Consider the following 26,849-nt stretch of genomic DNA (forward strand, 5'->3'; position numbering starts at 1 on the left):
GATGTGCTGCTGCCTTTTTTCAGAGATGCCCTGCCCAGCAAGGATGTAGCCTAGTCACAGTCTGCCAGCAGAGGTGTTGCTGAGCTGCCATGGGCTCTGCCTAGCTGCTGTGTGAACCTCCTTGCAGTTGTTTATAGAGGTATAGTTAGAACTGCCTCGGTAATGGTGATCTGCCTCGGTAATGGCGGTCTGCCAGAGTAATGGCGGATTGTCTCTGTAATGGCAGATTGCCTTGGTAATGGCATATTGCCTTGGTAATGGTGGACTTCCTTGGTAATGGCGGACGCCCTTCCCCACACAGAGCTGGACCATCCCAGGTCCAGCTGTGCTTGCTGTGAAACTCTCATTCCAGAGCATTTCAGATTGCTGATCTTTGTGTGGCTGGGACTGGCCAAGCCAGATCACCTGGCTGCCTGTTTCAGCCCCCTTTTTTCAGTTGAATGGGCAACTCTGTCTCCTAGGTGTTCCAGTCGCCAGTTGAAATGGCACCCGTATTTGTGTGAGTTTTTGTGTGGAAACCTGCTGCGCAGGCTGAAACAGCAGTGCTGGGGACTCGTGGCACTTTTCCGCCCAGGAATCTCCTGGTCTGTGGGCAGTAAAAATTCGTTTGGAAATGCAGTGATTAATCACCCTCTGCATTTTTGCTGAGAACTGCAGTCCAGAGCTGTTCCTATTCGGCCGTCTGGGATCTATTCCTGAAAGTTAGTCTTTAAAACAAGCTATTATTTCTAACATTTATTATTATTATTCTTTAACAAGAAGGGAAACTTTGAAGTGGAACTTTTTACTTTATACATTAGGTTTATGCAGTATTTATGTTCTGAAACTTGGGAGTCAAAAAATGTATTATTAATCTTATGAGCGAATCTAGTTTTGTTCCAGTTTTCACATTTTGAAATGAATTCTGATGATGCATGCCATTCAATAGTTTATCAAAAATAATCTTTCAATCTAATTCATATTTTTAGTTTTTGTAGCAAATCTCTGCCCTTTGAAATTGTGACTCCTCATTTTTTGTTTTGGTTGGAAAATTGCCTTCTAAATGTACAATATGGCGATAAAAACCAACTAAAATTTATCATGTTTTGAGAAACATCCTTCATGGTAATTAAGACATACAGATGTTTATCATGCTTTTAGATTAATTATTTGCTTTACTTTTATTCTGTCATTAAATTATTTCTGTTTTTTTTTTAGAACTTTAGACTTCATTAGATTAGTTATTTGCTTTACTTTTATCCTGTTATTAAAATTTTCCCAGCTTTTGTTTTGTTTTGATTTTTTTTTTAAGATAGTCTTGCTCTGTTGCCCAGGCTGGAGTGCAGTGGCGTGATCTCAGCTCACTGTAACCTCTACCTCCCTGGTTCAGCAATTCTCCTGCCTGCCTTGGCTTCCCAAGTTGCTGGGATTACAGGCGCCTGCCACCGTGCCTGGCTAATTTTTGTATTCTTAGTAGAGATGGGGTTTCACGATGTTGCCCAGGCTGGTCTTAAACTCCTGACCTCAGGTAATCTGCCTGCCTTGGCCTCCTAAAGTGCTGGAATTATAGGTATGAGCCACTGTGCCTGGCCTCTAGACTTCATTTTCATATTGAGAACAGATATTGCTACCAGTAAGTCTCTATTTTGCCTGAGAAATACTAGACTCTGACTTAAAAATGCAATACTAGTATCTTGTTTTGTCTCTCCTTAGAATAACCATATTTATATATTTATTTTTAATAGAATTGGGGTCTTGCTTCTTGCTATGTTGCCCAGGCTGGTTTCAAACTCCTGGGATTAAGTGATATCCCTGCCTCAGCCTCCCAAAGTGCTGAGATTACAGGCATGAGCCACCATGCCTGGCCTTCTTTTCTTTTTAAATTGATGATTTTATTTTCTGTAAAAGTATTTCCTAATTCATTATCTATAAGTATTTCCTTAAAAGAAGGTTATTTTTCTCACCCCCTTTGGACTGTTTAAATTAGTCTCAATAATATTATGGATGTATTATATGTTGTTAATTGTTCAGGATGAGGGGTTCATACTACCTTCTCTAATTTTCTATATTTTTGAAAGCCCCGTAATACCAAGACAATTCATTATATTCTGAAATAAAAATTAATTTGGCAAACAGGAAATATACATGTTTATCAGAGCTTAAGAAAAATTGTCCTAAAGACACAACAGGGTAATTTTACTAGTATATATTATAACACATGTAGAATTCAAATGTCTCATTTAAAAAAATTTAATTTAACTTTAAGTTCTGGGATACATGTGCAGGATGTGCAGGTTTGTTATATAGGTAAATGTGTGGCTTTGTGGTTTGCTATACCTATCAACCCATCACCTAGGTATTAAGCCCTGCATGCATTAGCTATTTATCCTGTAGAATTTAGCTATTTATCCTGTAGAATTTAGCTATTTATCCTGTAGAATTTTCAAAGTAATCTCTCTTCCACCCCCACCCCCACAGACCCCAGTGTGTTGCTCCTCCCCGTGTCCATGTGTTCTTATTATTCAGCTCCCACTTATAAGTGAGAACATGTGGTGTTTGGTTTTCTGTTCCTGTGTCAGTTTGCCAAGGATAATGGCATCAAGTTCCATCTATGCTACTCCAAAGGACATGATGTTGTTCCTTTTTATGGTTGCATAGTATTCCATGGGTATATATACCACACTTTCTTTATCCAATCTATGATTGATGGGCATTTGGGTTGATTTCATGTTTTTGCTATTGTGAGTAGTGCTGCAGTGAATGTACTTATGCATGTATCTTTATAATAGAATGATTTATGTTTCTTTGGGTATATACTCAGTAATAGGATTGCTGGGTCAAATGGTATTTCTGGTTCTAAATCTTTGAGGAATTGCCACACTGTTTTCCATAATGGTTGAGCTAATTTACATCCCCAACAACAGTGTAAAATCATTCCTATTTCTCTGCAACCTCACCAGCATCTGTTGTTTCTTGACTTTTTAATGATCACCATTCTGATTGGCATGAGATGGTATCTCATTATGGTTTTGATTTGCATGAAGTGTCTCATTTTTTGTAGCCAGGTAACACTTTATTTAATATATTTGACATGGTTTTCTCCCTTTTACAGAATGAAACAGTGATTCAGAGTGCATATAAAAGTCTCATACAACACTTGGAAGAAAGAAGGATTTTAGCATTAGCACCTTATTTTAAACAGTTGAAATGGAATGATATGATGGAAGAGGTATCAAAATTTTTATTTCTTTAAAAAATTTTGATAGAATTTGATAAATGAGAACCGAGTTATGATTAGTTCAGTCCTTAGACCAGACTAAACGATGCCATAGATCTCCTTAATACATGCATACTATCTGAATCTCAGGACATCATGCTCCTACCTTGAATTGATCAGATGGCGTATGCAATTTTATGTTCATTTCTGGAAGCCATATTTTAAGACAGACTCTGGAAAACTAGAAATTTGTAGTACTTAATGCAACAGTAATGTTTATTTTTTATTATTCCAATTGAGGAGGGCTCTAAGACATCATTTGTCATATAAATAGTCAAAACAAGAAATTAATTATACCTGAAATCTAACTTTCTGATTATCTTATCAAACTATGCTTTATAATCCTGTTTATCATGATGGATTACTAAGTACCTCTTTCTTTTTTTTCTTCCTAATTCTCAAATGGTAAAAAGTGGTTGCAGAAGAAAGTTTGGAAAAAAATAGAAAAGTAGTAAGAATATCCATAATTCCACTTAGCATTTTAACATATATTTTTATGTAGCTGAGGACATATTGTGTTTGTGTGTGTGTGTGTGTGTGTGTGTGTGTGTCTCTCTATATATATAGAAACATACACATATGTTTTTGTGTTTCTTTTTTTTTTTTTTTTTTGAGACAAGGCCTCACTCTGTTGTCCAGTCTGGAGTGCAGTGGCACAATCATGGGTCATTGCAGCCTTGACCTCCCAGGCTCAAGTGATCCTCCCACCTCAGCTTCCTGAGTAGCTGGACCCTCAGGCATGTGCCACCATGCCTGCCTAATTTTTTATTTTATGTAGAGATGTTGTCTCATTTTATTACCCAGGCTGGTCTTGAACTCCTGGGCTCAAGTGATCCTCCTACCTTGGCCTCCCAAAGTTTTGGGATTACAGCTGTGAGCCACCATGCCTAGACTGTATATATATTTTTAGTATACATTTCATTAAGATTATTATGTATTTTCTTGTCATTAAGAATTTTTCATAAATGTAATATTTAATGAGAGCATTACATTTTCTTAATGTTAGGCATTTAAATTACTTCAAAATTTTGGCTGTTATAAATAATGTTATAATGAACATTTTGATGTATAAGATTTTTGTACACATATTAGATTATTATTCCTGTATTCTAAATTCCCAGAAATTCAAAACTGGATCATAAGGTATCAACATATTTAATGATCTTGATGGATGTTGTCAAAGAGCTTTGCAGAAATTCTATACCTAACTGTACTTTCATCTTTATAAGATAGTTGATTCACCACACAATTTTCAATGTTGTGTGATATTATATTAAAAATTTTGATATTTTGACATTTATAACAAGATATCTAATTTTTGTTCTAAAATGTATTTTTCTGATTTTTAGTAAAATTGAATGATTTTATTTTTATTAATAATCTATTTCCTCCTTTGTGAATCAGTTGTTCATGTTTTACTAAATTTTAATGTCTTATTGTGTTATTTAATTTCTTTACATATTTTCGTTTTCATATTTCTCTGGCATATTGATTGTAATTAATTTTGATCATACATTTTTAAACATAAACGTTTAAAGTTCTGTTTAGTTAAATCTACACAATCTGTTTCTTACAAGCAAGAGCACTTATGAGTAAAAGAATATTTCTAAATAATTTGACATTTGAAGAAATTTTCTTTCTTGATAGGCGTGTAGGACTCTATCTCTGCTTCAGCATCTGTGGCCAGAAGGATCGGACATCCGGCGTGTGCTCTGCGTCACCTCATGTTCACTGTCCTTAAGGATGTACCACCGCATCTTAGTAAGTAAAAGGAACACAACTGCCCAGCAGAAAGCTGTCATTCATGAAGTATAATTGGTGTCACTTCACTGGGTAGCATCAGATTCTCCAGTGTTGACATACTCTTGCTTTCTGACTGCCATTTTCTTCATTAGGAATTTACCCCCTTCCCCCACCAATTTATGTGTATTAAATACCAAAAAGGAGAGGAAAATTAGAATCTATATAGATAATAAAATATTATGTTACCTAATTTAGTGTTTTTCTTAAAATTCAATGTACAGTACGTTTTCTCTGGTGTTTCATTTAGTAGTTATTTAGCCCAGTTCTTCTTTTTTTTTTTTTTTTTTTTTTTTTTTTTATTGCATTTTAGGTTTTGGGGTACATGTGAAGAACATGCAAGGTTGTTGCACAGGTGCACACCTGGCAGTATGATTTGCTGCCTCCCTCCCCTTCACCTATATCTGGCATTTCTCCCCATGCTATCCCTCCCCAACTCCCCACCCCCCCCACTATCCCCCCTCCCCCAACAGACCCCTGTGTATAGTGCTCCCCTCCCTGTGTCCATGTGTTCTCCTTGTTCAACACCCGCCTATGAGTGAGAACATGTGGTGTTTGATTTTGTGTTCTTGTGTCAGTTTGCTGAGAATGATGTTTTCCAGGTTCATCCATGTCCCTACGAAGGATGTGAACTCCTCCTTTTTAATGGCTGCATAATATTCCATGGTGTATATGTGCCACATTTTTCCTGTCCAGTCTATCATCGATGGGCATTTGGGCTGGTTCCAGGTCTTTGCTATTGTAAACTGTGCTGCAATGAACATTCGTGTGCATGTGTCCTTATAGTAGAACGATTTATAATCCTTTGGATATATGCCCAGTAATGGGATTGCTGGGTCAAATGGAATTTCTATTTCTAGGTCCTTGAGGAATCGCCACACTGTTTTCCACAGTGGTTGAACTAATTTACACTCCCACCAACAGTGTAAAAGTGTTCCTATTTCTCCACATCCTCTCCAGCATCTGTTGTCTCTAGATTTTTTAATGATCGCCATTCTAACTGGCGTGAGATGGTATCTCAATGTAGTTTTGATTTGCATTTCTCTAATGACCAGTGATGATGAGCATTTTTTCATATGTTTGTTGGCCTCATGTATGTCTTCTTTTGTAAAGTATCTGTTCATATCCTTCGCCCATTTTTGAATGGGCTTGTTTGTTTTTTTCTTGTAAATCTTTTTTAGTTCATTGTAAATTCTGGATATCAGCCCTTTGTCAGACGGGTAGGCTGCAAAAATTTTTTCCCATTCTGTTGGTTGCCGATTCACTCTATTGACTGTTTCTTTTGCCGTGCAAAAGCTGTGGAGTTTGATTAGGTCCCATTTGTCTATTTTGGCTTTTGTTGCCAATGCTTTTGGTGTTTTGGTCATAAAGTCCTTGCCTACGCCTATGTCCTGAATGGTTTTGCCTAGGTTTCCTTCTAGTGTTTTTATGGTGTTACGTCTTATGTTTAAGTCTTTAATCCATCTGGAGTCAATTTTAGTGTAAGGTGTCAGGAAGGGGTCCAGTTTCTGCTTTCTGCATATGGCTAGCCAGTTTTCCCAACACCACTTATTGAACATGGAATCCTTTCCCCATTGATTGTTTTTTTCAGGTTTGTCAAAGATCAGGTGGTTGTAGATATGTTGTGTCGCCTCTGACGTCTCTGTTCTGTTCCATTGGTCTATATCTCTGTTTTGGTACCAGTACCATGCTGTTTTGATTACTGTAGCCTTGTAGTAGAGTTTGAAGTCCGGTAGTGTGATGCCTCCTGCTTTGTTCTTTTTGCTTAGAATTGACTTGGCTATGCGGGCTCTCTTTTGGTTCCATATGAAGTTTAAGGTGATTTTTTCCAGTTCTGTGAGGAAGGTCATTGGTAGCTTGATGGGGATAGCGTTGAATCTGTAAATTACTTTGGGCAGTATGGCCATTTTCACGATATTAATTCTTCCTAACCATGAACATGGAATGTTTCTCCATCTGTTTGTGTCCTCTCTTATTTCGTTGAGCAGTGATTTGTAGTTCTCCTTGAAGAGGTCCTTTACGTTCCTTGTTAGTTGTATTCCTAGGTATTTTATTCTCTTTGTAGCAATTGTGAATGGCAGTTCGTTCTTGATTTGGCTCTCTTTAAGTCTGTTATTGGTGTATAGGAATGCTTGTGATTTTTGCACATTGATTTTGTATCCTGATACTTTGCTGAAGTTGCTTATCAGTTTCAGGAGATTTTGGGCTGAGGTGATAGGGTCTTCTAGATATACAATCATGTCGTCTGCAAATAGAGACAATTTGACTTCCTCCTTTCCTAATTGAATACCCTTTATTTCTTTTTCTTGCCTGATTGCTGTGGCTAGAACTTCCAGTACTATATTGAATAGGAGTGGTGAGAGAGGGCATCCTTGTCTAGTGCCGGATTTCAAAGGGAATGCTTCCAGTTTTTGCCCATTCAGTATGATATTGGCTGTCGGTTTGTCATAAATAGCTTTTATTATTTTGAGATACGTTCCATCGATACCTAGTTTATTGAGGGTTTTTAGCATAAAGGGCTGTTGAATTTTGTCGAAGGCCTTCTCTGCATCAATTGAGATAATCATGTGGTTTTTGTCTTTGGTTCTGTTTATGTGGTGAATTACATTTATAGACTTGCGTATATTGAACCAGCCTTGCATCCCCGGGATGAATCCTACTTGATCATGGTGGATAAGCTTTTTGATGTGCTGTTGTAATCGGCTTGCCAGTATTTTATTGAAGATTTTTGCATCTATGTTCATCATGGATATTGGCCTGTAGTTTTCTTTTCTTGTTGAGTCTCTGCCGGGTTTTGGTATTAGGATGATGTTGGTCTCATAAAATGATTTGGGAAGGATTCCCTCTTTTTGGATTATTTGGAATAGTTTCAGTAGGAATGGTACCAGTTCCTCTTTGTATGTCTGGTAGAATTCGGCTGTGAGACCATCTGGGCCTGGGCTTTTTTTGGGTGGTAGGCTCTTAATTGCTGCCTCGACTTCAGACCTTGTTATTGGTCTATTCAGGGTTTCGACTTCTTCCTGGTTTAGGCATGGGAGGAGACTACTGTCCAGGAATTTATCCATTTCTTCCAGGTTTTCTAATTTATGTGCATAGAGTTGTTTGTAATAATCTCTGATGATGGTTTGAATTTCTGTGGCATCTGTGGTGATATCCCCTTTATCATTTTTTATTGCATCTATTTGGTTATTCTCTCTTTTCTTTTTTATTAGTTTGGCTAGTGGTCTGTCTATTTTGTTGATCTTTTCAAAAAACCAGCTCCTGGATTTATTGATTTTTTGTAGGGTTTTTCGTGTCTCTATCTCCTTCATTTCTGCTTTGATCTTAGTTATTTCTTGTCTTCTGCTAGGTTTTGAGTTTTTTTGATCTTGCTCCTCTAGCTCTTTCAATTTTGATGATAGGGTGTCAATTTTAGTTCTCTCCTTTCTTCTCATGTGGGCACTTATTGCTATATATTTTCCTCTAGAGACTGCTTTAAATGTGTCCCAGAGATTCTGGTATGTGGTGTCTTCATTCTCGTTGGTTTCGAAGAACATCTTTATTTCTGCCTTCATTTCAGTGTTTATCCAGTCAACATTCAGGAGAAAGTTGTTCAATTTCCATGAGGATGTGCGGTTCTGGGTGGGCTTCTGAAATCTGAGTTCTAACTTGATTGCACTGTGGTCTGAGAGACTGTTTGTTATGATTTCCGTTCTTTTGCATTTGCTGAGGAGTGATTTACTTCCAATTATGTGGTCAATTTTAGAGTAGGTGTGATGTGGTGCTGAGAAGAATGTATATTCTCTGGATTTGGGCTGGAGAGTTCTGTAAATATCTATTAGGTTTGCTTGTTCCAGGTCTGAGTTCAAGTCCTGGATATCCTTATTAATTTTCTGTCTCGTTGATCTGTCTAATATTGACAACGGTGTGTTGAAGTCTCCCAGTATTAATGTGTGGGAGTCTATGTCTCTTTGTAAGTCTTTAAGAACTTGCCTTATGTATCTGGGTGCTCCTGTATTAGGTGCATATATATTTAGGATCGTTAGCTCTTCTTGTTGTATTGATCCTTTTACCATTATGTAATGTCCTTCTTTGTCTCTTTTGATCTTTGTTGCTTTAAAGTCTATTTTATCAGAGATGAGAATTGCAACTCCTGCTTTTTTTTGCTCTCCATTTGCTTGGTAAATCTTCCTCCATCCCTTTATTTTGAGCCTTTGTGTATCCTTGCATGTGAGGTGGGTTTCCTGGATACAGCACACTGATGGGTTTTGGCTTTTTATCCAATTTGCCAGTCTATGTCTTTTGATTGGGGCATTTAGTCCATTTACATTTAGGGTTAATATTGTTATGTGTGAGTTTGGTCCTGTCATTTTGATGCTAGCTGGCTGTTTTGCCCATTGGTTGATGGAGATTCTTCATTGTGTTGCTGCTCTTTACCATTTCGTGCGTTTTTGGAGTGGCTGGTGCTGGTTGTTTTTTTCTATGTGTAGTGTCTCCTTCAGGAGCTCTTGTAAAGCTGGTCTGGTGGTGATGAAATCTGTGAGTACTTGCTTGTTCACAAAGGATTTTATTTTTCCTTCACTTATGAAGCTTAGTTTGGCTGGATATGAAATTCTGGGTTGAAAGTTCTTTTCTTTAAGGATGTTGAATATCGGCCCCCACTCTCTTCTGGCCTGTAGGGTTTCTGCTGAGAGATCTGCTGTGAGTCTGATGGGTTTCCCTTTGTGGGTAACCCGACCTTTCTCTCTGGCTGCCCTTAGTATTTTCTCCTTCATTTCAACCCTGGTGAATCTGATGATTATGTGCCTTGGGGTTGCTCTTCTAGAGGAATATCTTTGTGGTGTTCTCTGTATTTCTTGGACTTGAATCTTGGCCTGCCTTGCTAGGTTGGGGAAGTTTTCCTGGATAATATCCTGAAGAGTATTTTCCAGCTTGGATGCATTCTCTTCGTCACATTCAGGTACACCTATCACACGTAGATTAGGTCTTTTCACGTAGTCCCATATTTCTTGTTGACTCTGTTCATTCCTTTTTACCTTGTTTTCTCTAATCTTCCCTTCTCGTTTTATTTCATTGAGTTGATCTTCAACTTCTGATATCCTTTCTTCTGCTTGGTCAATTCTGCTGTTGAAACTTGTACATGCTTCGCGAAGTTCTCGTGTTGTGTTTTTCAGCTCCATCAATTCATTCATATTCCTCTCTAAGTTGTCCATTCTCGTTAGCATTTCGTCAAGTCTTTTTTCAAGGTTCTTAGTTTCTTTGCATTGGGTTAGAACATGTTCTTTTAGCTCACAGAAGTTTCTTATTATCCATTTTCTGAAAGCTGATTCTGTCATTTCATCACACTCATTCTCCGTCCAGTCTTGTTCCCGTGCTGGTGAGGAGTTATGCTGCCTTGTAGGGGGAGAGGTGTTCTGGTTTTGGGTGTTTTCATCCTTTTTGCGCTGGTTTCTTCCCATCTTTGTGGATTTATCCGCCTATTGACTTTGTAGTTGCTGTCTTTCTGATTTTGGTAATTTTAAGTCTGCAGCAGCTGAACTCATAAACCCCCTTTTCTTCTCCCCAGGTGTTCTGGCCCAGGGGTTTAGCACTTTATATTTTTCAGCTGTGTTGCTACCGTTTTCCCTGCCCACAAGGTGGCAGTCTAGTCACACTCAGCCTGCAGAGGCTTCGCTGAGCTGCTGTGGGCTCCGCCCAGCTTCCGTGTGAGCTTCCCAGCAGTCCTGTGGGTGTAGTTAGAACTGCTTCCGCTATGCTGGCCCGCCCCTGTAGTGACGGAGTCTCTGTAGTGGCGGGTTGTCTTGGTTACGGAAAATTTCCCCGGGAACTGCAGGGTGTTTCCCGATGGAGGACGCCCCTCCCCCACAGAGCTGAACCGTCCCGGGTTCAGCCGTGTTTCTAGAGGGGCCCTCTTTGTCCTGTAATCTCTTGGCTTGCCTCCTTGCCACAGTTCCCCTTGCTGGCCCAGAGGGGACACAGTCTCGTTCACTTTGTTCAAGGAGCCGCTGCTCCCCGCCCCCCGTGCAGGCCGAGCGGCTGCTCCGGGCCAACCAGCGGCGCTGGGAATGCGGGGAGCTTCTCCGCGCAATTAAAATCCGCTGCCCTGTGTGCCGCTGCGTCAGCCGAAGCAGCGGCTCTGAGATTCGTGGCACTCCCTTGCCCAGGGGTCTCCTGGCTTGGCTCCCTGCTTCAGCTCCCCTTTCTGGCTCAGAGGGAACTCTGTCTCTCTCGCTCTGCGCAAGAAGCCACTGCCTCCCGCTCCAGGGCGTAGGCTGAGCGGCCACTCCGCTCAAACCTGCGGCGCTGGAGACCCGTGGGGTTTTTCCTCCTGTGAATCTCCTGGTCTGTGGGCAGTAAAAGTCCATCTGGAAATGCGGCGTCCACTCACCCTCTGCGCCTTCTCTCGGAGCTGCAATCCCGACTTCCTCTTAAGTGGCCATCTTGGATCGATCCTAGCCCAGTTCTTCTAATAAACAGAGAAAGTGAGGAAGAGGAAAAGAAACAAATTGGAGGAGGACCCCACTATACCCTGTGTTTCAGGCTCTTTGTGTACCTGATGCCGTGTAGTCTTGCAACAACTTTTCGGTATAGCGATTATCACTCTTTCCTGTGGATTCAAGACTTTGAGACTGAGACTTCCCCAACCTACCTGGAATCACACGGTAAAAGGCGGCCTGGATTTTTGACTAGGATGGCTGGCTCCACAGCTTGTAGTGATTTTGCTCTATTAAGTCGTGTATTTAAAAAATAGTTCTGTTATTGTTTATTAGTATCACTGAGACTAGGGAGATTCTGAATTTTTAAAATTGTTTTCGGCATATAGGGCCCTTTAGGAATCTTTTGAGGAACATGGATTTTCCACTCTAGTATATGCATTTGCATAAGTACACACACACACACGCACACACACATGCACACGAAGTTTGTATGCAGTCTAAATATCTGTGTGTTTCAGGCTGAAAAATTCTGTTCCTAAAACAAACAGCCATGAAAGAAAGAGAGGAAGAAAAAAAAGAAAAGAAAGAAAAAGAAAGGAAAAATATGCCTGTACAAGTCTCAAGGAATTAGTATTCTGTAGGAGAAAACTGTCCATTTCTTTTTTATCTTTTATCTTTTTTTTTTTTTTTTTGAGACGGAGTTTCGCTCTTGTTACCCAGGCTGGAGTGCAATGGCGCGATCTCGGCTCACCGCAACCTCCGCCTCCTGGGTTCAGGCAGTTCTCCTGCCTCAGCCTCCTGAGCAGCTGGGATTACAGGCACACGCCACCATGCCCAGCTAATTTTCTGTATTTTTAGTAGAGACGGGGTTTCACCATGTTGACCAGGATGGTCTCGATCTCTTGACCTCGTGATCCACCCGCCTCGGCCTCCCAAAGTGCTGGGATTACAGGCGTGAGCCACCGCACCCGGCCCATTTCTTAAATTTGTCAGCATGTTTTCACAAAGTATTTACTTTGCATATGGCAATATGTTATGCCAAAAATAAACGTATTTGGGGAGAGAGAAGAAATAGGAAATCTACGCCTCTTGATCACACATATCTTGAAAGGCAATTTTAGCATCCCTTTGAAATAACTAGAAAAGTTTCAGACCTCTAGTCTCAACTACCAACTCAACATTTCCACTTGGATTTGTCATAGACCTCTCAAATTTAGGATTTCTGGACCCAAACTCCCCAAACTTCTCCATCCCAACAAATGACAACAATGTCCTTCTAGTTGCTCAAACAAAACAAAACAAAACAAAACAAAACAAACAAACAAACAAAAAAAAGATGTTAATGCTTCAGGAGCACCGCAGAGAATGGAGAGAGCAGTGAGCTTTTTGTGCTACTTCTTTCTTGATTCTTTCCTTAGTTTGAATTTTGCATCTTTCATTTTATTTTGACTGATAAAACATTTATTAATTCCGTCTGCTAAGATTGTTGATTGTCTAACGTGTGCTAATAACTGCTTTCAACCTACAGAACTGTGATGTTATGAAGACTATTTAATAATAGGTGTTATTAATAATAGGTAATGTAATAGGTATGATAATAAGAATATTAATAATAACAGGTAACATGGCTTACTATGTATTGGTGACATTCTAGATATTTTACATGTCTGATCTCATTTAGTTTTTCCAGAAACCCTATGAGAAAGTGTACTGTTACTATCCTGATTTTTTACATATAGGAGAACTGACTCATATAGTGTCTTGACTAGAGTCACACAGTTTTCAGAGCCCAGATCCTGAATTATTGTGCAATAGTCTTTTTAATCTAGGAGATACAACACTTCAATATTTTAATTTAATGTGTCATACAGTAAATCTTAGCTATGTAGATTTGTCTAAAATTGTGACTTTGAATACTTTAATTTTTGAAGATTCACTCTAAAAAATGAAGAACTTAAAAACTTTATATTCTTTCAGCATGATTGTCAGAATTTTAAGGGCACACTTAAAAATGATAATTACCTTAACATATTCACTTTTATTGCTATGCTGAAGAATGTGCTGTGAGTGGAAGTGTGATAGCACAGGTCATGGGTTTCTGCATTTAAAAGTTGGTTTCTCAGCCAGGCGTGGTGGCTCACACCTGTAATCCCAGCACTTTGGGAGGCCGAGGCAGGCGGATCATGAGGTCAAGAGATCGACACCATCCTGGTCAACATGGTGAAACCCCGTCTCTACTAAAAATACAAAAATTAGCTGGGCAGGGTGGCATGCGCCTGTAGTCCCAGCTACTCGGGAGGCTGAGACAGGAGAATTATTGCTTGAACCTGGGAGGCAGAAGTTGCAGTGAGCTGAGATCGCGCCACTGCACTCCAGCCTGGTACCTGGCGACAAAGCAAGACTCTCTCTCTCTCAAAAAAAGTTGGTTTCTCACAAAAGTTCATATTGACTAATTTGCTTCTTTCTTACATGATTTAGAGATGGATAGGGACCACTATCTCATTTGACTCTCCCTCACTCTGTTTGCCTATTGTCTTTGGAAAAATATTTTCACATGACCATGCACGATGTTTTTAGTGGTTCTAATTTTTAAAAATGAACATACTGAACCCAAGTCAATCTCCTTGTAATTTCAGTCACCCCTAATTTTGCTCTATGAAGATACCCAGATTGTTTTCTTTACTTTCCATGTGATAACCCTTCATATATTTGAAAATAGTTGTGAAGTCTCTGCCACAGGAGGTGAAACTGGTCCATTTCCTTCCCCGTTTTCTCATTCAATATGTTTTACAGATAGATTGCCATCCTGGATTTCTCACCCTGAACATGCCGTGGGTTTGTGGTTATTACTCTTAACTCTCTGAAATGCCAGAGCATTTTACATGGGGCTTTGTTAATGATCACACTTCTGGATCAGGGACTTCCTTTTCTGTCAACTCATATAAAGATCGGCTTCACTGAAAATCCTAAGAAATGCATTATGTGAACTGCTAAACTTGGAGTTTTCCCTCCCTCCCTCCTCTCCACTTCTGTATCAATGCAGCCAAGTTTGTGTATGCAAAAGGGGACTTTCTCAAAAATGTAAATGTAAGACTTTGATGATGTGTATCTTTGTGGAGTGCCTATTTCAATGCCATTTCACAGCGTGACATTGTGGCTGTTCTCATCTTCTTTATTGTTCATAGGTGCACTGTAATCACCTATCCCTGCAGGAGGTGGAAGATTTCTGCAGACTGCATTGCCTCTGTGTGGCTTTTCAACTCCACTTACCCCTTTCACAGAGAGCTTGTTCTCGAGTCATCACATCCTCTTGGATTAGGGCCAGTGATTCTTTCTTAAAAATGGTAAACATACTTTGTTTATTTTTTGTTTCAACGTGAGAAGTGAAACCCATGATCACTTTTGAAACTAGAGTTATACTGGAATATTGCCAGATCTGATTAGCTGATACAGCAATTAGGTCTTATTTTCAACAACTTCTATTTTTGGTAGTGTAATGAGGAACACCACAATATATCTGTTTATCTGTTTCGTAGAATCATGAGAGACTTCCTCTTTTTCCTTCCTATCTCTGATGAGATCTTGTTTTTGTATAATCAATCACAGAAAATTGACATTGTATTCTCTTTGTAGAGAAACTCAGGAAAAGCATTGTGAATTTATTTTTTCTGTTTATAATAAAAATATATTAAAGGAAAGTTAACAATTGAAGAAAAATTAATAATATGTACTCCCCCACTGCCCAAATTAATGCTGTTAACTGTTAATATTTTGGCTTAATTTCTTTCATTTTTTATTTTAGAGCATAGGTTTTCTTTTATGGTTGCAATCATGTTACATATACTACGTATTATTTTATTGTATAAATATATTCACTTTTGGTTAGCATAATTTTTTTAATTTTTAGTTTTTAGAGTACATAGGAGGTGTACATATTTATGGAGTGCATGAAATGTTTTGATACAGGCATGCAATGTATAATAATCACATCTTGGAGAATGGGGTATCCATTCACTCAAGCTGGTTAGCATAATTTTGATGGCTACTAAATATGTGTGAATGATTTTATTGTAGTTTACTTAATCATGCCTCTATAATGGGACATTAGGATCATTTGAAGTTTTTGTATCATAAATGCTGGGATTTGGGGTTTAATGTTTTCCTGTTATTTATATTTAACTACTTTGAATAGATACTCTAAAACGGGAGAAGAGATGATTAGCCAAAAAGGTAGGGAAAATTTGAGGATCTCGATAGATACTGTCAAATTGTTATCAAAGACAGTTTAAAACCAAGTGGGGTTCAGGAAGCCAGTCCAGACATGCGTATTCAGTGCATATTCACTGTAATCGGCACCAAGGAAGGAGTGGAGAAAAATACAGACTCATCTCTCTTCTTCTTCCATGGAACTTCAGTTTGCATTATTGAATAAGCAGTAAAATAATTACAAAGGTGGACATGAAGGAGGAACTAATGAATGCTTTCGAAACTAATGATTAAAAGACACAACCCAGTCTGGAAAGGTTGACCTCTCTGAAGAAGTGAAATGACTCATGAGCTGAAGGATGAGTAATGGTTACCTGGGGGAAGGGACGAGGAAAAGGTTTTCCAGAGAGGACGTAGCACTTGCGAATGCCACAAGGAGCTGAGATATGTTCAGTGTGACCAGAGAGGAGAAAAGCCGATGAAGATGAGGAGGGAGTAGAAGAAAATTCAGTATAGTACTTGTTGTCTCTGTGTTAAGGACTTAGGAAATCATAAGAGTAATGAGAAGTGATTGAAGGGTTTCCAGCTGTAATTGACATTTTAGTTTAAGAGTTCTTTGGCTAAAGTGCATAGAGCTCATTGTAGGTATCCAAACGTAGCGGTGAGGAAACCACCCGGTGATCACACGGTGATAATGATAACATGGCTAAAAAGTTGGTGGCAATAGGAATAAGTAGAAATTGAAGATGCGAGAGTTCTTTAGGCTTTGAAACTGACAAGGTTAAGTAATGAATAGGTTATGAGGCAGAAGGGAGAAGGAAGAGTCCAAGATGACTTTCAGGTTTCTGGTTAGGCCAACCGTGTGGATGCTGCCACTGAAGAAGAACATTTTGGGTAGGAAAATAATGAGTTTGGGAAATACTGAGTTTCAGGTGGTGGCAATGAGACTTCCAAAGGAAGTATCTAGAAGGCAGTTTAAATATTCTTTGGACTGGAAATAAAAATCTGGGACTCATTAGCCCATGAATGCTTCTGAACACCATGCCAGTTATGTGTTTTTCTAGGGAAAATGAGAGGACATCTTGGTTCAGAGTCCAGAGATATTCCAGAATTCATTGGTCAGGTAGAAGTTTAAGAATTAGAAAAAGACACTGAAAAAGACTGGTGAAGATACATGGGAGAAAATCTAGGAAAATATGTTATTTCAAATTTAAGGGAGTGGTTTATAGTGTCACATTCTGCAGATAATGTGAGGATGTTGACAGAAAATTCAGTGGCTTTAATTTAATGGCATGACAGTCAAGAGCAATTATAATTACTGTTTTGAGACATGGTCTTGCTCTGTTGCCCAGGCTGAAGTGCTGTGACATGACCATAGCTCACTGCAGCCTCAACTTCCCGGGCTCAAGTGATCCTCCCACCTCAACCTCTATAATTGCTGGGACTATAGGCATGCCTAGCTAATTTTATTCTGGCCATGTTGCCCAGGCTGGTCTTGAATGCCTGGGTGCAAACAATCCTCCTGCCTTGGCCTCCCAAAGTGTTGGGATTTTAGGTATGAACCATGATAGCTAGCCGAGGCTGATTATTATTAAGAACTGTTTCAGTAGAGTGGTGGGGTACAAAATCTATGAAATATTCAACAATAATGAGTGGATGGTTACAAAATAAAGGTAGTGGAGGCAACTCTTCCCTTGGAGTTGGTCTTAGTTCATCTGTAAACTTTTTTTTTTTTGTTTAAGGGAGACCGGGGTTTTATTATTACTCAAATCAGTCTTCCAGAGCATTTGGAGATCAGATATTTTAAGGACAACTTGGTGAGTGGGGGAAGTCAGTGAGCCGAGAGTGCTGATTGGTCAGGTCAGAGATGAAATCCTAGGGAGCTGAATCTGTCTTCTTGTCCTGAGTCAGTTCTTGAATGGGGGTCACAAGATCAGATGAGCCAATTTATAGATCTGGGTGGTATCAGCTGATCCATCAAGTGCAGCGTCTGCAAAATATCTCAAGCATTGGCTTAGGTTTTACAATAGTGATTTTATCCCCAAGGAGCAGTACTGGGGAGGGACAGAATCTTGTAGCCTCCAGCTACATGACTCTCAAACCATAATGTCTAATCTTTTGACTAATTTGTTAGTCCTGCAAAGGCGGTCTAGGCCCCAAGAATGAAGGGGGTTTGTTTTGAGAAAGGGCTGTTATCATCTTTGTTTCAAACTATAAACTATAAACTAAGTTCCTTCCAAAGTTAGTTCAGCCTACACCCAGGAATGAACAAGGACAGCTTGGAGGTTAGAAGCAAGATGGAGTTAGTCAGGTCAGATCTCTTTCTCATTATCAGTCATAATTTTGCAATGGCGGTTTCAATCCCTCCTTTTAACACTTTAATATTAAGGTATTGGCTAAAGAAGATGGAAAAAGGGCAAAGCCCACTCTAACTTCTTCCTGCTCACCAGGGGTGTAGGGGGGTTAAGTGTTGACCCCAAAGTAAGAGGAGTGGAACCACTTTGCAACTGTCTGAATGTACTCATGCAGGTCTGGCTGGGATTCCAGGACCTGTATGACAAAGGTGTTAGTATTAGTACCACGTTAAGGGAACAGTGTACTATAAGGTAAATAATGAGTACTAGGATAAGCAGTGCAATTATCAGTTTTAAAAGTAAAGACTGGAAAGCATTAGTTTGCAACTTGTAGACTGCCATCTGTAATCTTCACGGTTGTAACGACTTTATCATTCCACCCAGAAACGTCTCTTGTGACCTACCTTACAGGGGGTTAACCATGAGTACGAAATTATTCCATGACTCCCTGCTAATAATGTTTTCTCTTTAATTTTCAGAATAAGTGGTGTGAACATTTCATTTTAGGCAACTTAAACATTTTGGGATCCTGGAATCTGGATTTAAATCATGTTTCTGACTTATATGATGAGCAATTGTTAAAGAATATTGCCTTTCACTATGAATTTGAAAGTACTCAAGGTAATACCTTAATATGTATTAACATTATATCATAAACAAATTATATAAAACCCTTATAAATTTTCCAGTACATACCACAGCAACATTTTGTTTCTTGAAAACATTTGTTTGTATGTGTACATACTGTTTGCATATTTTATTTTTTCTTCACTTAATAGCATTTGAAAATGGGTTTAAGCTATGACATATTAGTAATTAATCATTATATTTTTTATTTAAATGGTAAATTAATGATATTTTATAACATTTACTGTAATTAGTGTAATCTTTTCATTATTTTTGAACATTTAAGGATGTTTTGCATTTATCCCAAAACTAAATAAAACTGCATTTTGGTACATACATAATTTTTGTCCTCCTTTGAATGTTTTTAGGGTAACTTTATCTAGAGTGGCTTACATTGTCAAAGAATAATAAGATGTTTCAAAACATATTTTTCCCAAGTGAATATTATTGAAGTTTCTTGACCTCTGGCATTTAATTCTCTTAGATGACAAACATTTAAATAAACTGACTACGTAAAATGTAGCAAATTTTACTAGTTGTAACAAAATTCTCACCCTCTTCATATTCTGTAAGCTCTTTAAAAACTTGTTTTTAAATTAGTTTTTAAAGTTGCAAGTTTATATGTAGCATGTTGTTCTTCATTATTTTACAAAATAGTTATATATTTATCATTAGCATTATTTAATAAGGACTATGATTAAAACGGGGATATTCCTTTGTTAATTTTTTTTGGAGGGTGGGGAGGGCATCTTGGTACGTTGCCCAGATGGTCTTGAACTCTTGGGCTCAAGCGATCCTCCTACCTCAGCCTCCCTAGTAGCTGGAACCACAGACCCATGTCACAGTGCCTGGCTCTTTATTAAATTTGAAGAGAAAATGATTTTTAGAAACTACTATCATAGTGTCATGACGAGTTTTCATGCACGTCTACTGTGTTACTCACTTGAAGTTTCCATATTTGATAATCTTCCCAGAGCTCTATGGATTTATTCACAAAAGGTTCTGTGTGTGTGTCTGCACGTGTATGACTTTTAAGATTTTAATATTTTTTATTGTTATGCAGAACCACATTTGAATTTGGGAGATTCCATTAAGAGGGATTATGAACACCTGTGGAATTTTGTGTCACAGCTGGTTAAAGAATTTGATGTTGGAAAGTCTTTTCCTGTGAGAACAAGAACACAACATTTTCTTACACAAAAGGAATCAGTCATTCAAGGTATTAAATGGCTACATTAAAGTGGAACAAAAGCACGTTTATCCTGAACAACTTTTAGAAGTCTTAATAATTCAGTTCTTCCAAGTATAAATAATTTACCTTCACTGTGCTTTCTTGTTTACCTCTTAATCAATGTATAAAATAAATATAATAGTATGGTTAAAGTAAACCAGTGTGTAGAGTAAAGCCTGGTGAAATTTTACACAGATCTATACATCTGTGTGATAACCACCCAGATCAAGACAGAGGACATTTCCAGCACCTCAGAAGAGAGTTCCTGTCACCACTTCCCAATCCATCCTCCCCCTCCTTTCATCTCTTTAACAGACTTCAATATGATGTCTTAGTTTTTTCTGCTTTGAACTTCATTGGAATGGAATCGTATAGTATATATTCTTTCTATTTTTATTCCCTCTCAGTATAGTGTCCGAGACATTCCTGCCTGTTGTATGTACCGTTATGCTTAAAAGTTTTTGCTGTGAACTGTCACTTTGAATATAATACACTCTGTCCATTTGGATCATTTCCTAGCTATTGGCTATTGAATTGTTGAAAAAGCAGTAAAATGATTGGTTTGGAAACTAATGATTAAGAGACACAGCCCAGTCTGGAAAGGTTGACCTCTCTGAAGAAGTGAAGTGAAATGACTCATGAGCTAAAGGATGAGTAATGGTTAGCTGGGGGAAGGGAAGAGGAAAAGGTTTTCCAGAGAGGACGTAGCAGTTGCGAATGCCACAAGGAGCTGAGGTATGTTCAGTGTGATCAGAGAGGAGAAAAGCTGATGAAGCTGAGGAGGTGTACTTATTGGGTCTTAAGGACGTAGGAAATCATAAGAGTAATGAGAAGTGATTGAAGGGTAAAACTGTTATGAATATTCTTACATATAACTTTAGGTAGATATATGCATTTATTCACTTCAAGTATATACACAGAAATGCAGCTTTATTAATTACTGTCCAAATATTTTATAAGGTGGTCGTTCCGAGTTAAACTTACACCTTCCATATGGGCATTTTAGAATTTTAGAATTGCTTCCCAGCCTTGTCAATCTTTTTTTAATTTTTAATTTTTATGAGACAGAGTCTCACTCTGTTGCCCAGGCTGGAGTGCAGAGGTACCAACACAGCTCACTGTATCCTTGAACTCCTGGCCTCAAGCAAACTTTCCACCTTGGCCTTCCAAACTGCTGGGATTACAGGTGTATGCCATCATGCCGAGTCTATTGTTAGCCTTTTTTATTTTGGCCATTCTAATGGGGGTGGGGGTAACTCATTGTGATTTTAATTTGCATTTTCTTGGACTTTTCATCTGTTATTGGCCATTTGAATATCCTCTTGTGAAATGCCTGCTCAAGTCTTCTGCTGATTTATAAAGTGTAGGTCATGAGTATTTCACAAGTCTATGATTGATCTTGAATTTACTTTTGTATGGTGTGAGAGAGGGATTATTATTTTTTTTTGGAGACGGAGTTTCGCTCTTGTTACCCAGGCTGGAGTGCAATAGCACAATCTCGGCTCACCGCAACCTCCGCCTCCTGGGTTCAGGCAATTGTCCTGCCTCAGCCTCCTGAGTAGCTGGGATTACAGGCACGCACCACCATGCCCAGCTAATTTTTTGTATTTTTAGTAGAGATGGGGTTTCACCGTGTTGACCAGGATGGTCTCGATCTCTTGACCTTGTGATCTACCCACCTCGGCCTCCCAAAGTGCTAGGATTACAGGCGTGAGCCACCGCGCCCGGCCCCTATTTCTTCACTGTCTATTTTCTTTCATTAGTTTATCCTTGAGCCTTGTTTATCCTTGAACCAATATTAAAGTTGATTATGGTCGTTCTATAAGAAACTGGTTTTGGTAGTATATATGCTCCAACTTTGTTCTTTTGAAGATTCTTTAGTTTTTTCTGAGTCCTTTGCATTTTCATTTGAATTTTGTAATTGCCTGCTGACATGTTGATTACTGTTGCATTGAATCGAAGATCCATTTGGGAAGTATATCAGTCAGGTTTCTACCAGATAAAAGAGAACTAGTAGGATACATGTATTAAGAGATTTATTGCAGGGAATTGCCTTACGTGATTATAGGGACTGGCTAGGCAAGTCTTAAGGAAGACTATAGGGCAGGTCTTAAGGAAGGGGAGGCTGGAACTCTGGGGCATGAGCTGAAGCTGCAGTCCACAGGTAGAATTTGTTCTGTTTCAGGGAAACCTCAGCTCTGCACTCAGGGACTTGGAGATGATTGGATAGCCTCATCTAGATTATTTAGGATAGTCTTCTTTACTTAAAGCAAATAAATCCTAGCCTTTAAGCCCAACTACAAATACCTTTCCAACAACATCCAGATTCCTGTTTGATTGGATAGGGAACTGTAGTCTAATGAAGTTGACACCTAAAACTGACCATTTCAGTCTACCTCTTGTCATCTGAACACCCATATACATATCCTTATACCATACTTAATCTTCCAATAAAGACACTCACAAAATCACACTTGTGCTTAACATGATACAACTATCCTGTGTACAACCAAAAACATGTTAACTCCTCCTTCAAAACACAATGCTAAGTTCTTGGGCAATTTTCACTCTTCTGCTTGGGTATCCTGTAACCTAAATACTGTGACACAAAGCAGTTATTATGACTACATTGTATGTAAACTGATAAAAGAAGAAAACAAAAATATCTACTTAATATATATATGTATTCAAGACAAAATAAGGAAGAAATACTCCTAACTATTCCAGTCCTCATTTCTGCAACTGGTCACATGGTCATAGCTGGTATTTATGGCCATCTCCTCTTCCCTTGACATATTCCCTACTCCCTTTGCACTCAGCAAGCCCCTCAGCTGGTCATGGTTCTTTGCCTGAGGTACGCCTTTTGCAGGGCTGTCACAAGGCACCACAAGTTGGTGGCTTACAGCAACAGAAGTTTATTCTCTTTTTAAAATTTTATTTATTTATTTATTTATTTTTGAGACAGAATCTCACCCTGTCACCAAAGCTGGAGTGCAATGGTGTGATCTCGGCTCGCTGCAACCTCTGCCTCCTGGGTTCAAGCAATTCTCCTGCCTCAGCCTCCCGAGTAGCTGGGATTATGGGGCATGCTGCCACGCCTGGCTAATTTTTTGTATTTTTAGTAGAGACGGGGTTTCTTCATGTTCCCCAGGTTGGTCTTGAACTCCTGAGCTCAGGCAATCCACCCACCTCGGTCTCCCAAAGTGCTAGGATTACAGGCATAAGCCACCGTGTCTGCCCAGAGGTTTATTGTCTTACAGGTCTGGAGGTTAATGTCTGAAATCAAAATTGGTTTCTTCTGGAGGCTCTGAATTAAAAACCATACTGTTAATGGAAAAACCAAACTTTGTAAAATATTTTAAAGAGGTTTATTTTGAGCTAATATTGGTGACTATAGCCTAGGGAAAAGACAATCCCAAGAAGCCTTGAGGAAGTGGCCCTGAGGTGGTTGGATTACAGTTTGGTTTTATACATTTCAGGGAGGCAGGAGTTACAGGCAAAGACATAAATCAATACAGGGGAGGTATACGCTGGCCCCCAAAGGGAGGCCAGGATATCTTGAATCAGGGGCTTACAGATTATAGGTAGATTTGGAGATGTTTTCATTTGCAATTGGTTAAAGGAACAAAGCTTTGTCTAAAAACCTGGGGCCAGGTGCGGTGGCTCATGCCTGTAATCCCAGCACTTTGGGAGGATGAGCAGGTGGATCATGATGTCAGGAGATTGAGACCATCCTGGCTAACATGATGAAACCCTGTCTTTACTAAAAATACAAAAAATTAGCCGGGCGTAGTGGCAGGTGCCTGTAGTCCCAGCTACTCGGGAGGCTGAGGCAGGAGAATTGCTTGAAACTTGAACCCGGGAGGCAGTGAGACGAGATTGTTCCACTGTCCATGTTCAAGTCCTAATTCCCACTACCTGTGAATGTGACCTGACTTTGAAATAGGGTCTTTGCAGACGAAATCAAGTTAAGATAAGGTTATTTCAGTTAGGTTGAGGCCTAATGTAATGACTGCTATTCTGATAAGAACAGAGGAACTTGAACACAGACCCAGAGGATAAGGGTTCTGTAAGTCCAAGGATGGTGGTTTTGGCAGAAGCACTGCATGCAGGGAAGGTCACTAGATCCAGAGGGAAGCCATCTAGTATAATCAACCTGCAATCATGTCAGCCTGGACATGTTGCAGAGCCTTCTCTTGTTCTTGGCTACAATGAAAAGTAGCAGCTTTTCAGGTCAGTTGATAAATAAGCCAGAATAGCACACCTAAGTGAGAAATATGTTGCCTTCCAAATTCACAAAGGCCCCCCAGGCATTATAATTTATTATAGGAGGGTTCAGATGCAATAACCACCCTTCGCCTAAGAAAGGGTACCTTGATATGCCCCACACCATTGGACTCCTACACATTTTGCAGAGGTGGAACATCCTTAGAATTCTGTTCCATTCATTTTCCACCACCAACAAATTTTGCTCAGATGGAAAGTCTCTGAATTTTTGCTGAATTTACTTCCCATTTTTGACATACAAATGTCTTATCGGTATGTCAAGTAGTGTCTACTTCTCATTTAGTAGATCCGAGCAGTATAATGTCAACTATGTGATGGACCAGTGAGATGCTTTGTAGAAGAAAAAATTTTCTTCTAGAAAAATCCCCTGGGGTCTAAATTATGACATTGTGCTTGGGTAGGACAGTGAAGGTATATTTTCTGGCCTTCCCAGCTGAAAGAAAACTGTTGCTGGTGGTCTTTATTAACAGGTAGAGAAAAAAGCATTTGCCAGCTCGGGAGCTGCATACCTGGTACCAGGAGTTGTATCATTTCATTCAAACAATAAAACTGTCTCTGGAACAGCAGCTGCAGTTGGAGTCATCGTAGGGCTAAATTTACAGGAATCTACTGGCAATCTCCAGAATCCATCTGTCTTTCTGCATGGGCCAAATAGTCAAGTTGAATGTGGGTGTGAGGAAAATCACCACTCCTGTACACTTTTCAAGTCCTTAACGGTGGCATTAATCTCTGCAAACCCTCCAGGCATGCAGTATTACTTTTGGCTTATGATTTTTCTAAGTATAGGCAGTTCTAGTGGCTTCTATAAGCCCTTGTTCCACAGGTCAGGGGACCAACTTGGGGATTTGTCTAGTTGCTGAGTATGTCTGTTCCAGTTACGCGTTCTGAAACTGGTGAAATAACCACACAATAGATTTAGGGACCCACTGTGAGATGAACTTGAGAGAAGACTTCATCAGTCACCTGACCTCCACAAGCCCTTACTGACTGGGGGTGGGGGCTTGGGGGCACAGTGACATTCTGGGTCTCCTGGAATTGGTGCCAATTCAGAACCAATATCCAGTAATCCCCTGAAAAGTTGGATGGTTTCCCTTTCTCCAGTGGACAGTTCCCCTGATAAATGGCAGTCGGTCTCTTGTAGGAAGACTGGAGAAAGACGCGCAGTATGAGTTTTGGCAGTGTCGCAGGGTCCTTCTTAAAGGGGCTCTGCCTCCCCTTCAGTCAAGGGGTTCTGGGTCTGTAACAGGCTTATGTTTAGGAACTGTTTAAGGAGCCGCGACTTTGGTGATTTAAGTTAAGCATTTGTGCATGTACCCTAGAACTGTTCTGCTTATACAGATCAATTTAGAATTTAGTGGAATGCCAATCTATTGATTTTTTTTCCGGGAACACTATGACCAGCTAGCCAATGCTGTAGGTTTCTGTGAATCAGACTATTCAGATTACTGCTTTGGCTTTGCCGTCCATTATGGTAACCATGACTACCTAATCTTTAGTGATTCAGTGCTGCCGCTTGGCCCCTGCCACCTCAGGAGGGAATTATCCTTGTTGCATTTAGGGATCCCAGTTTGCTGGTAGCAGTTTTCACTGCAATTCTGACTTACACAGTAGAGTAGCTATGGAGCTATTCTGGAATTCTGGGGTTCCCCTTACAATTTTATTTCTCATAGTTGTGGTGGAAGGTGTGTTCTCTGCACCCTCGTGGGTTGAGTGCGCAGATCTTACGTGATGAATCCACTCTAACCTTCCAATTTCTCTAAACCTTTGGATACCTTAGGTCAATCACCTGTCCAATTGGGAGTTTCAGAAGCAGGGGACAGAGTCCTCAGAGGAAGAGATATCCATAGATAATGACTGAAAATAAATTGTTCTGATTTAATGAAAGATACAAATACCTGGAGTTAGGATGCAGAAATGAGTTCCACATAGGACATACACATATACACACTCATGCATTTATGCACACAACACACACACACACACACACACCCCACTAGACACATTATAATGCAACTGCAACATGCCACAAACAATGTTTTCCTAAGAATTAGAGAGAAAACAGTTACCTACAAAGAAATAAAAGTTAAATTGCTAGCAGACTTCTCAACAATAACAACAAAAGCATGATGGTAATGGAATAATATCTTTTAAGTAATAAGACAAAATAATGGTTGTTGGGGGATAGTGTAAGCAGCATAAGTACGACTTATGAATGAGGAAATAATATAGATATTTTCAGATACACAAGAACTGAGTTAGCTAGCATCATATCCTCATTAAAAATATTTGTATATGATACAATTCAGAGAGAAGGAAATGGTCCCAAGGGAGTTAACGATGAGAGGAATGCAAATGGGAATTGTGGATACACTGGCAGAAGGTTATTGCCTAGAATTTAGGAGTGAGGGAGGAGAAAGATTGTATTTTTTTTCTCTACAGTTATGAACAAAGCTAAATTTAAAAACCCTTTAGTCTATTATATTCAGCATGTAAGCCATGTATAGGAACTATGAAAATAAAAATTCAGCAGGGCTCCAAAGAGTATTTGGTGATAAATAAAATATTTTTATTATTAATTTTTTCCTATTTTTTGTCATTTAATTTTCATGGAGGCTTTTATATAGGTGAACTCTGAGTGGTGCTTCTTTTTTCAAGTGCTGTTATTACTATAC

At 39.2% G+C, this 26,849-nt stretch overlaps 1 protein-coding gene across 11 annotated transcripts in view; it reads left to right on the forward strand.

Moving 5' to 3' along the window:
- Nucleotides 1-26,849, forward strand: part of DDX60L (DExD/H-box 60 like) — a 124,757-nt gene that overhangs the window by 19,551 nt on the left and 78,357 nt on the right. For 10 of the 11 annotated variants that reach the window (XM_064371016.1, XM_064371015.1, XM_064371014.1 and 7 more), the window contains 5 exons: nucleotides 3,092-3,208; nucleotides 4,904-5,017; nucleotides 14,658-14,816; nucleotides 18,512-18,653; nucleotides 19,723-19,878. In XM_064371016.1, coding sequence (XP_064227086.1) covers nucleotides 3,092-3,208; nucleotides 4,904-5,017; nucleotides 14,658-14,816; nucleotides 18,512-18,653; nucleotides 19,723-19,878 — 688 coding nt within the window. Of the gene's footprint in view, nucleotides 1-3,091; nucleotides 3,209-4,903; nucleotides 5,018-11,600; nucleotides 11,698-14,657; nucleotides 14,817-18,511; nucleotides 18,654-19,722; nucleotides 19,879-26,849 lie in introns of those variants that run through there. The other variant, XM_064371013.1, reaches the window with a different exon arrangement.

Source organism: Aotus nancymaae, unplaced genomic scaffold (genome assembly GCF_030222135.1).
Source record: "Aotus nancymaae isolate 86718 unplaced genomic scaffold, 86718_ANA_hifiasm-v0.15.2.pri h1tg000115l, whole genome shotgun sequence".
Lineage (NCBI taxonomy): Eukaryota > Metazoa > Chordata > Mammalia > Primates > Aotidae > Aotus > Aotus nancymaae.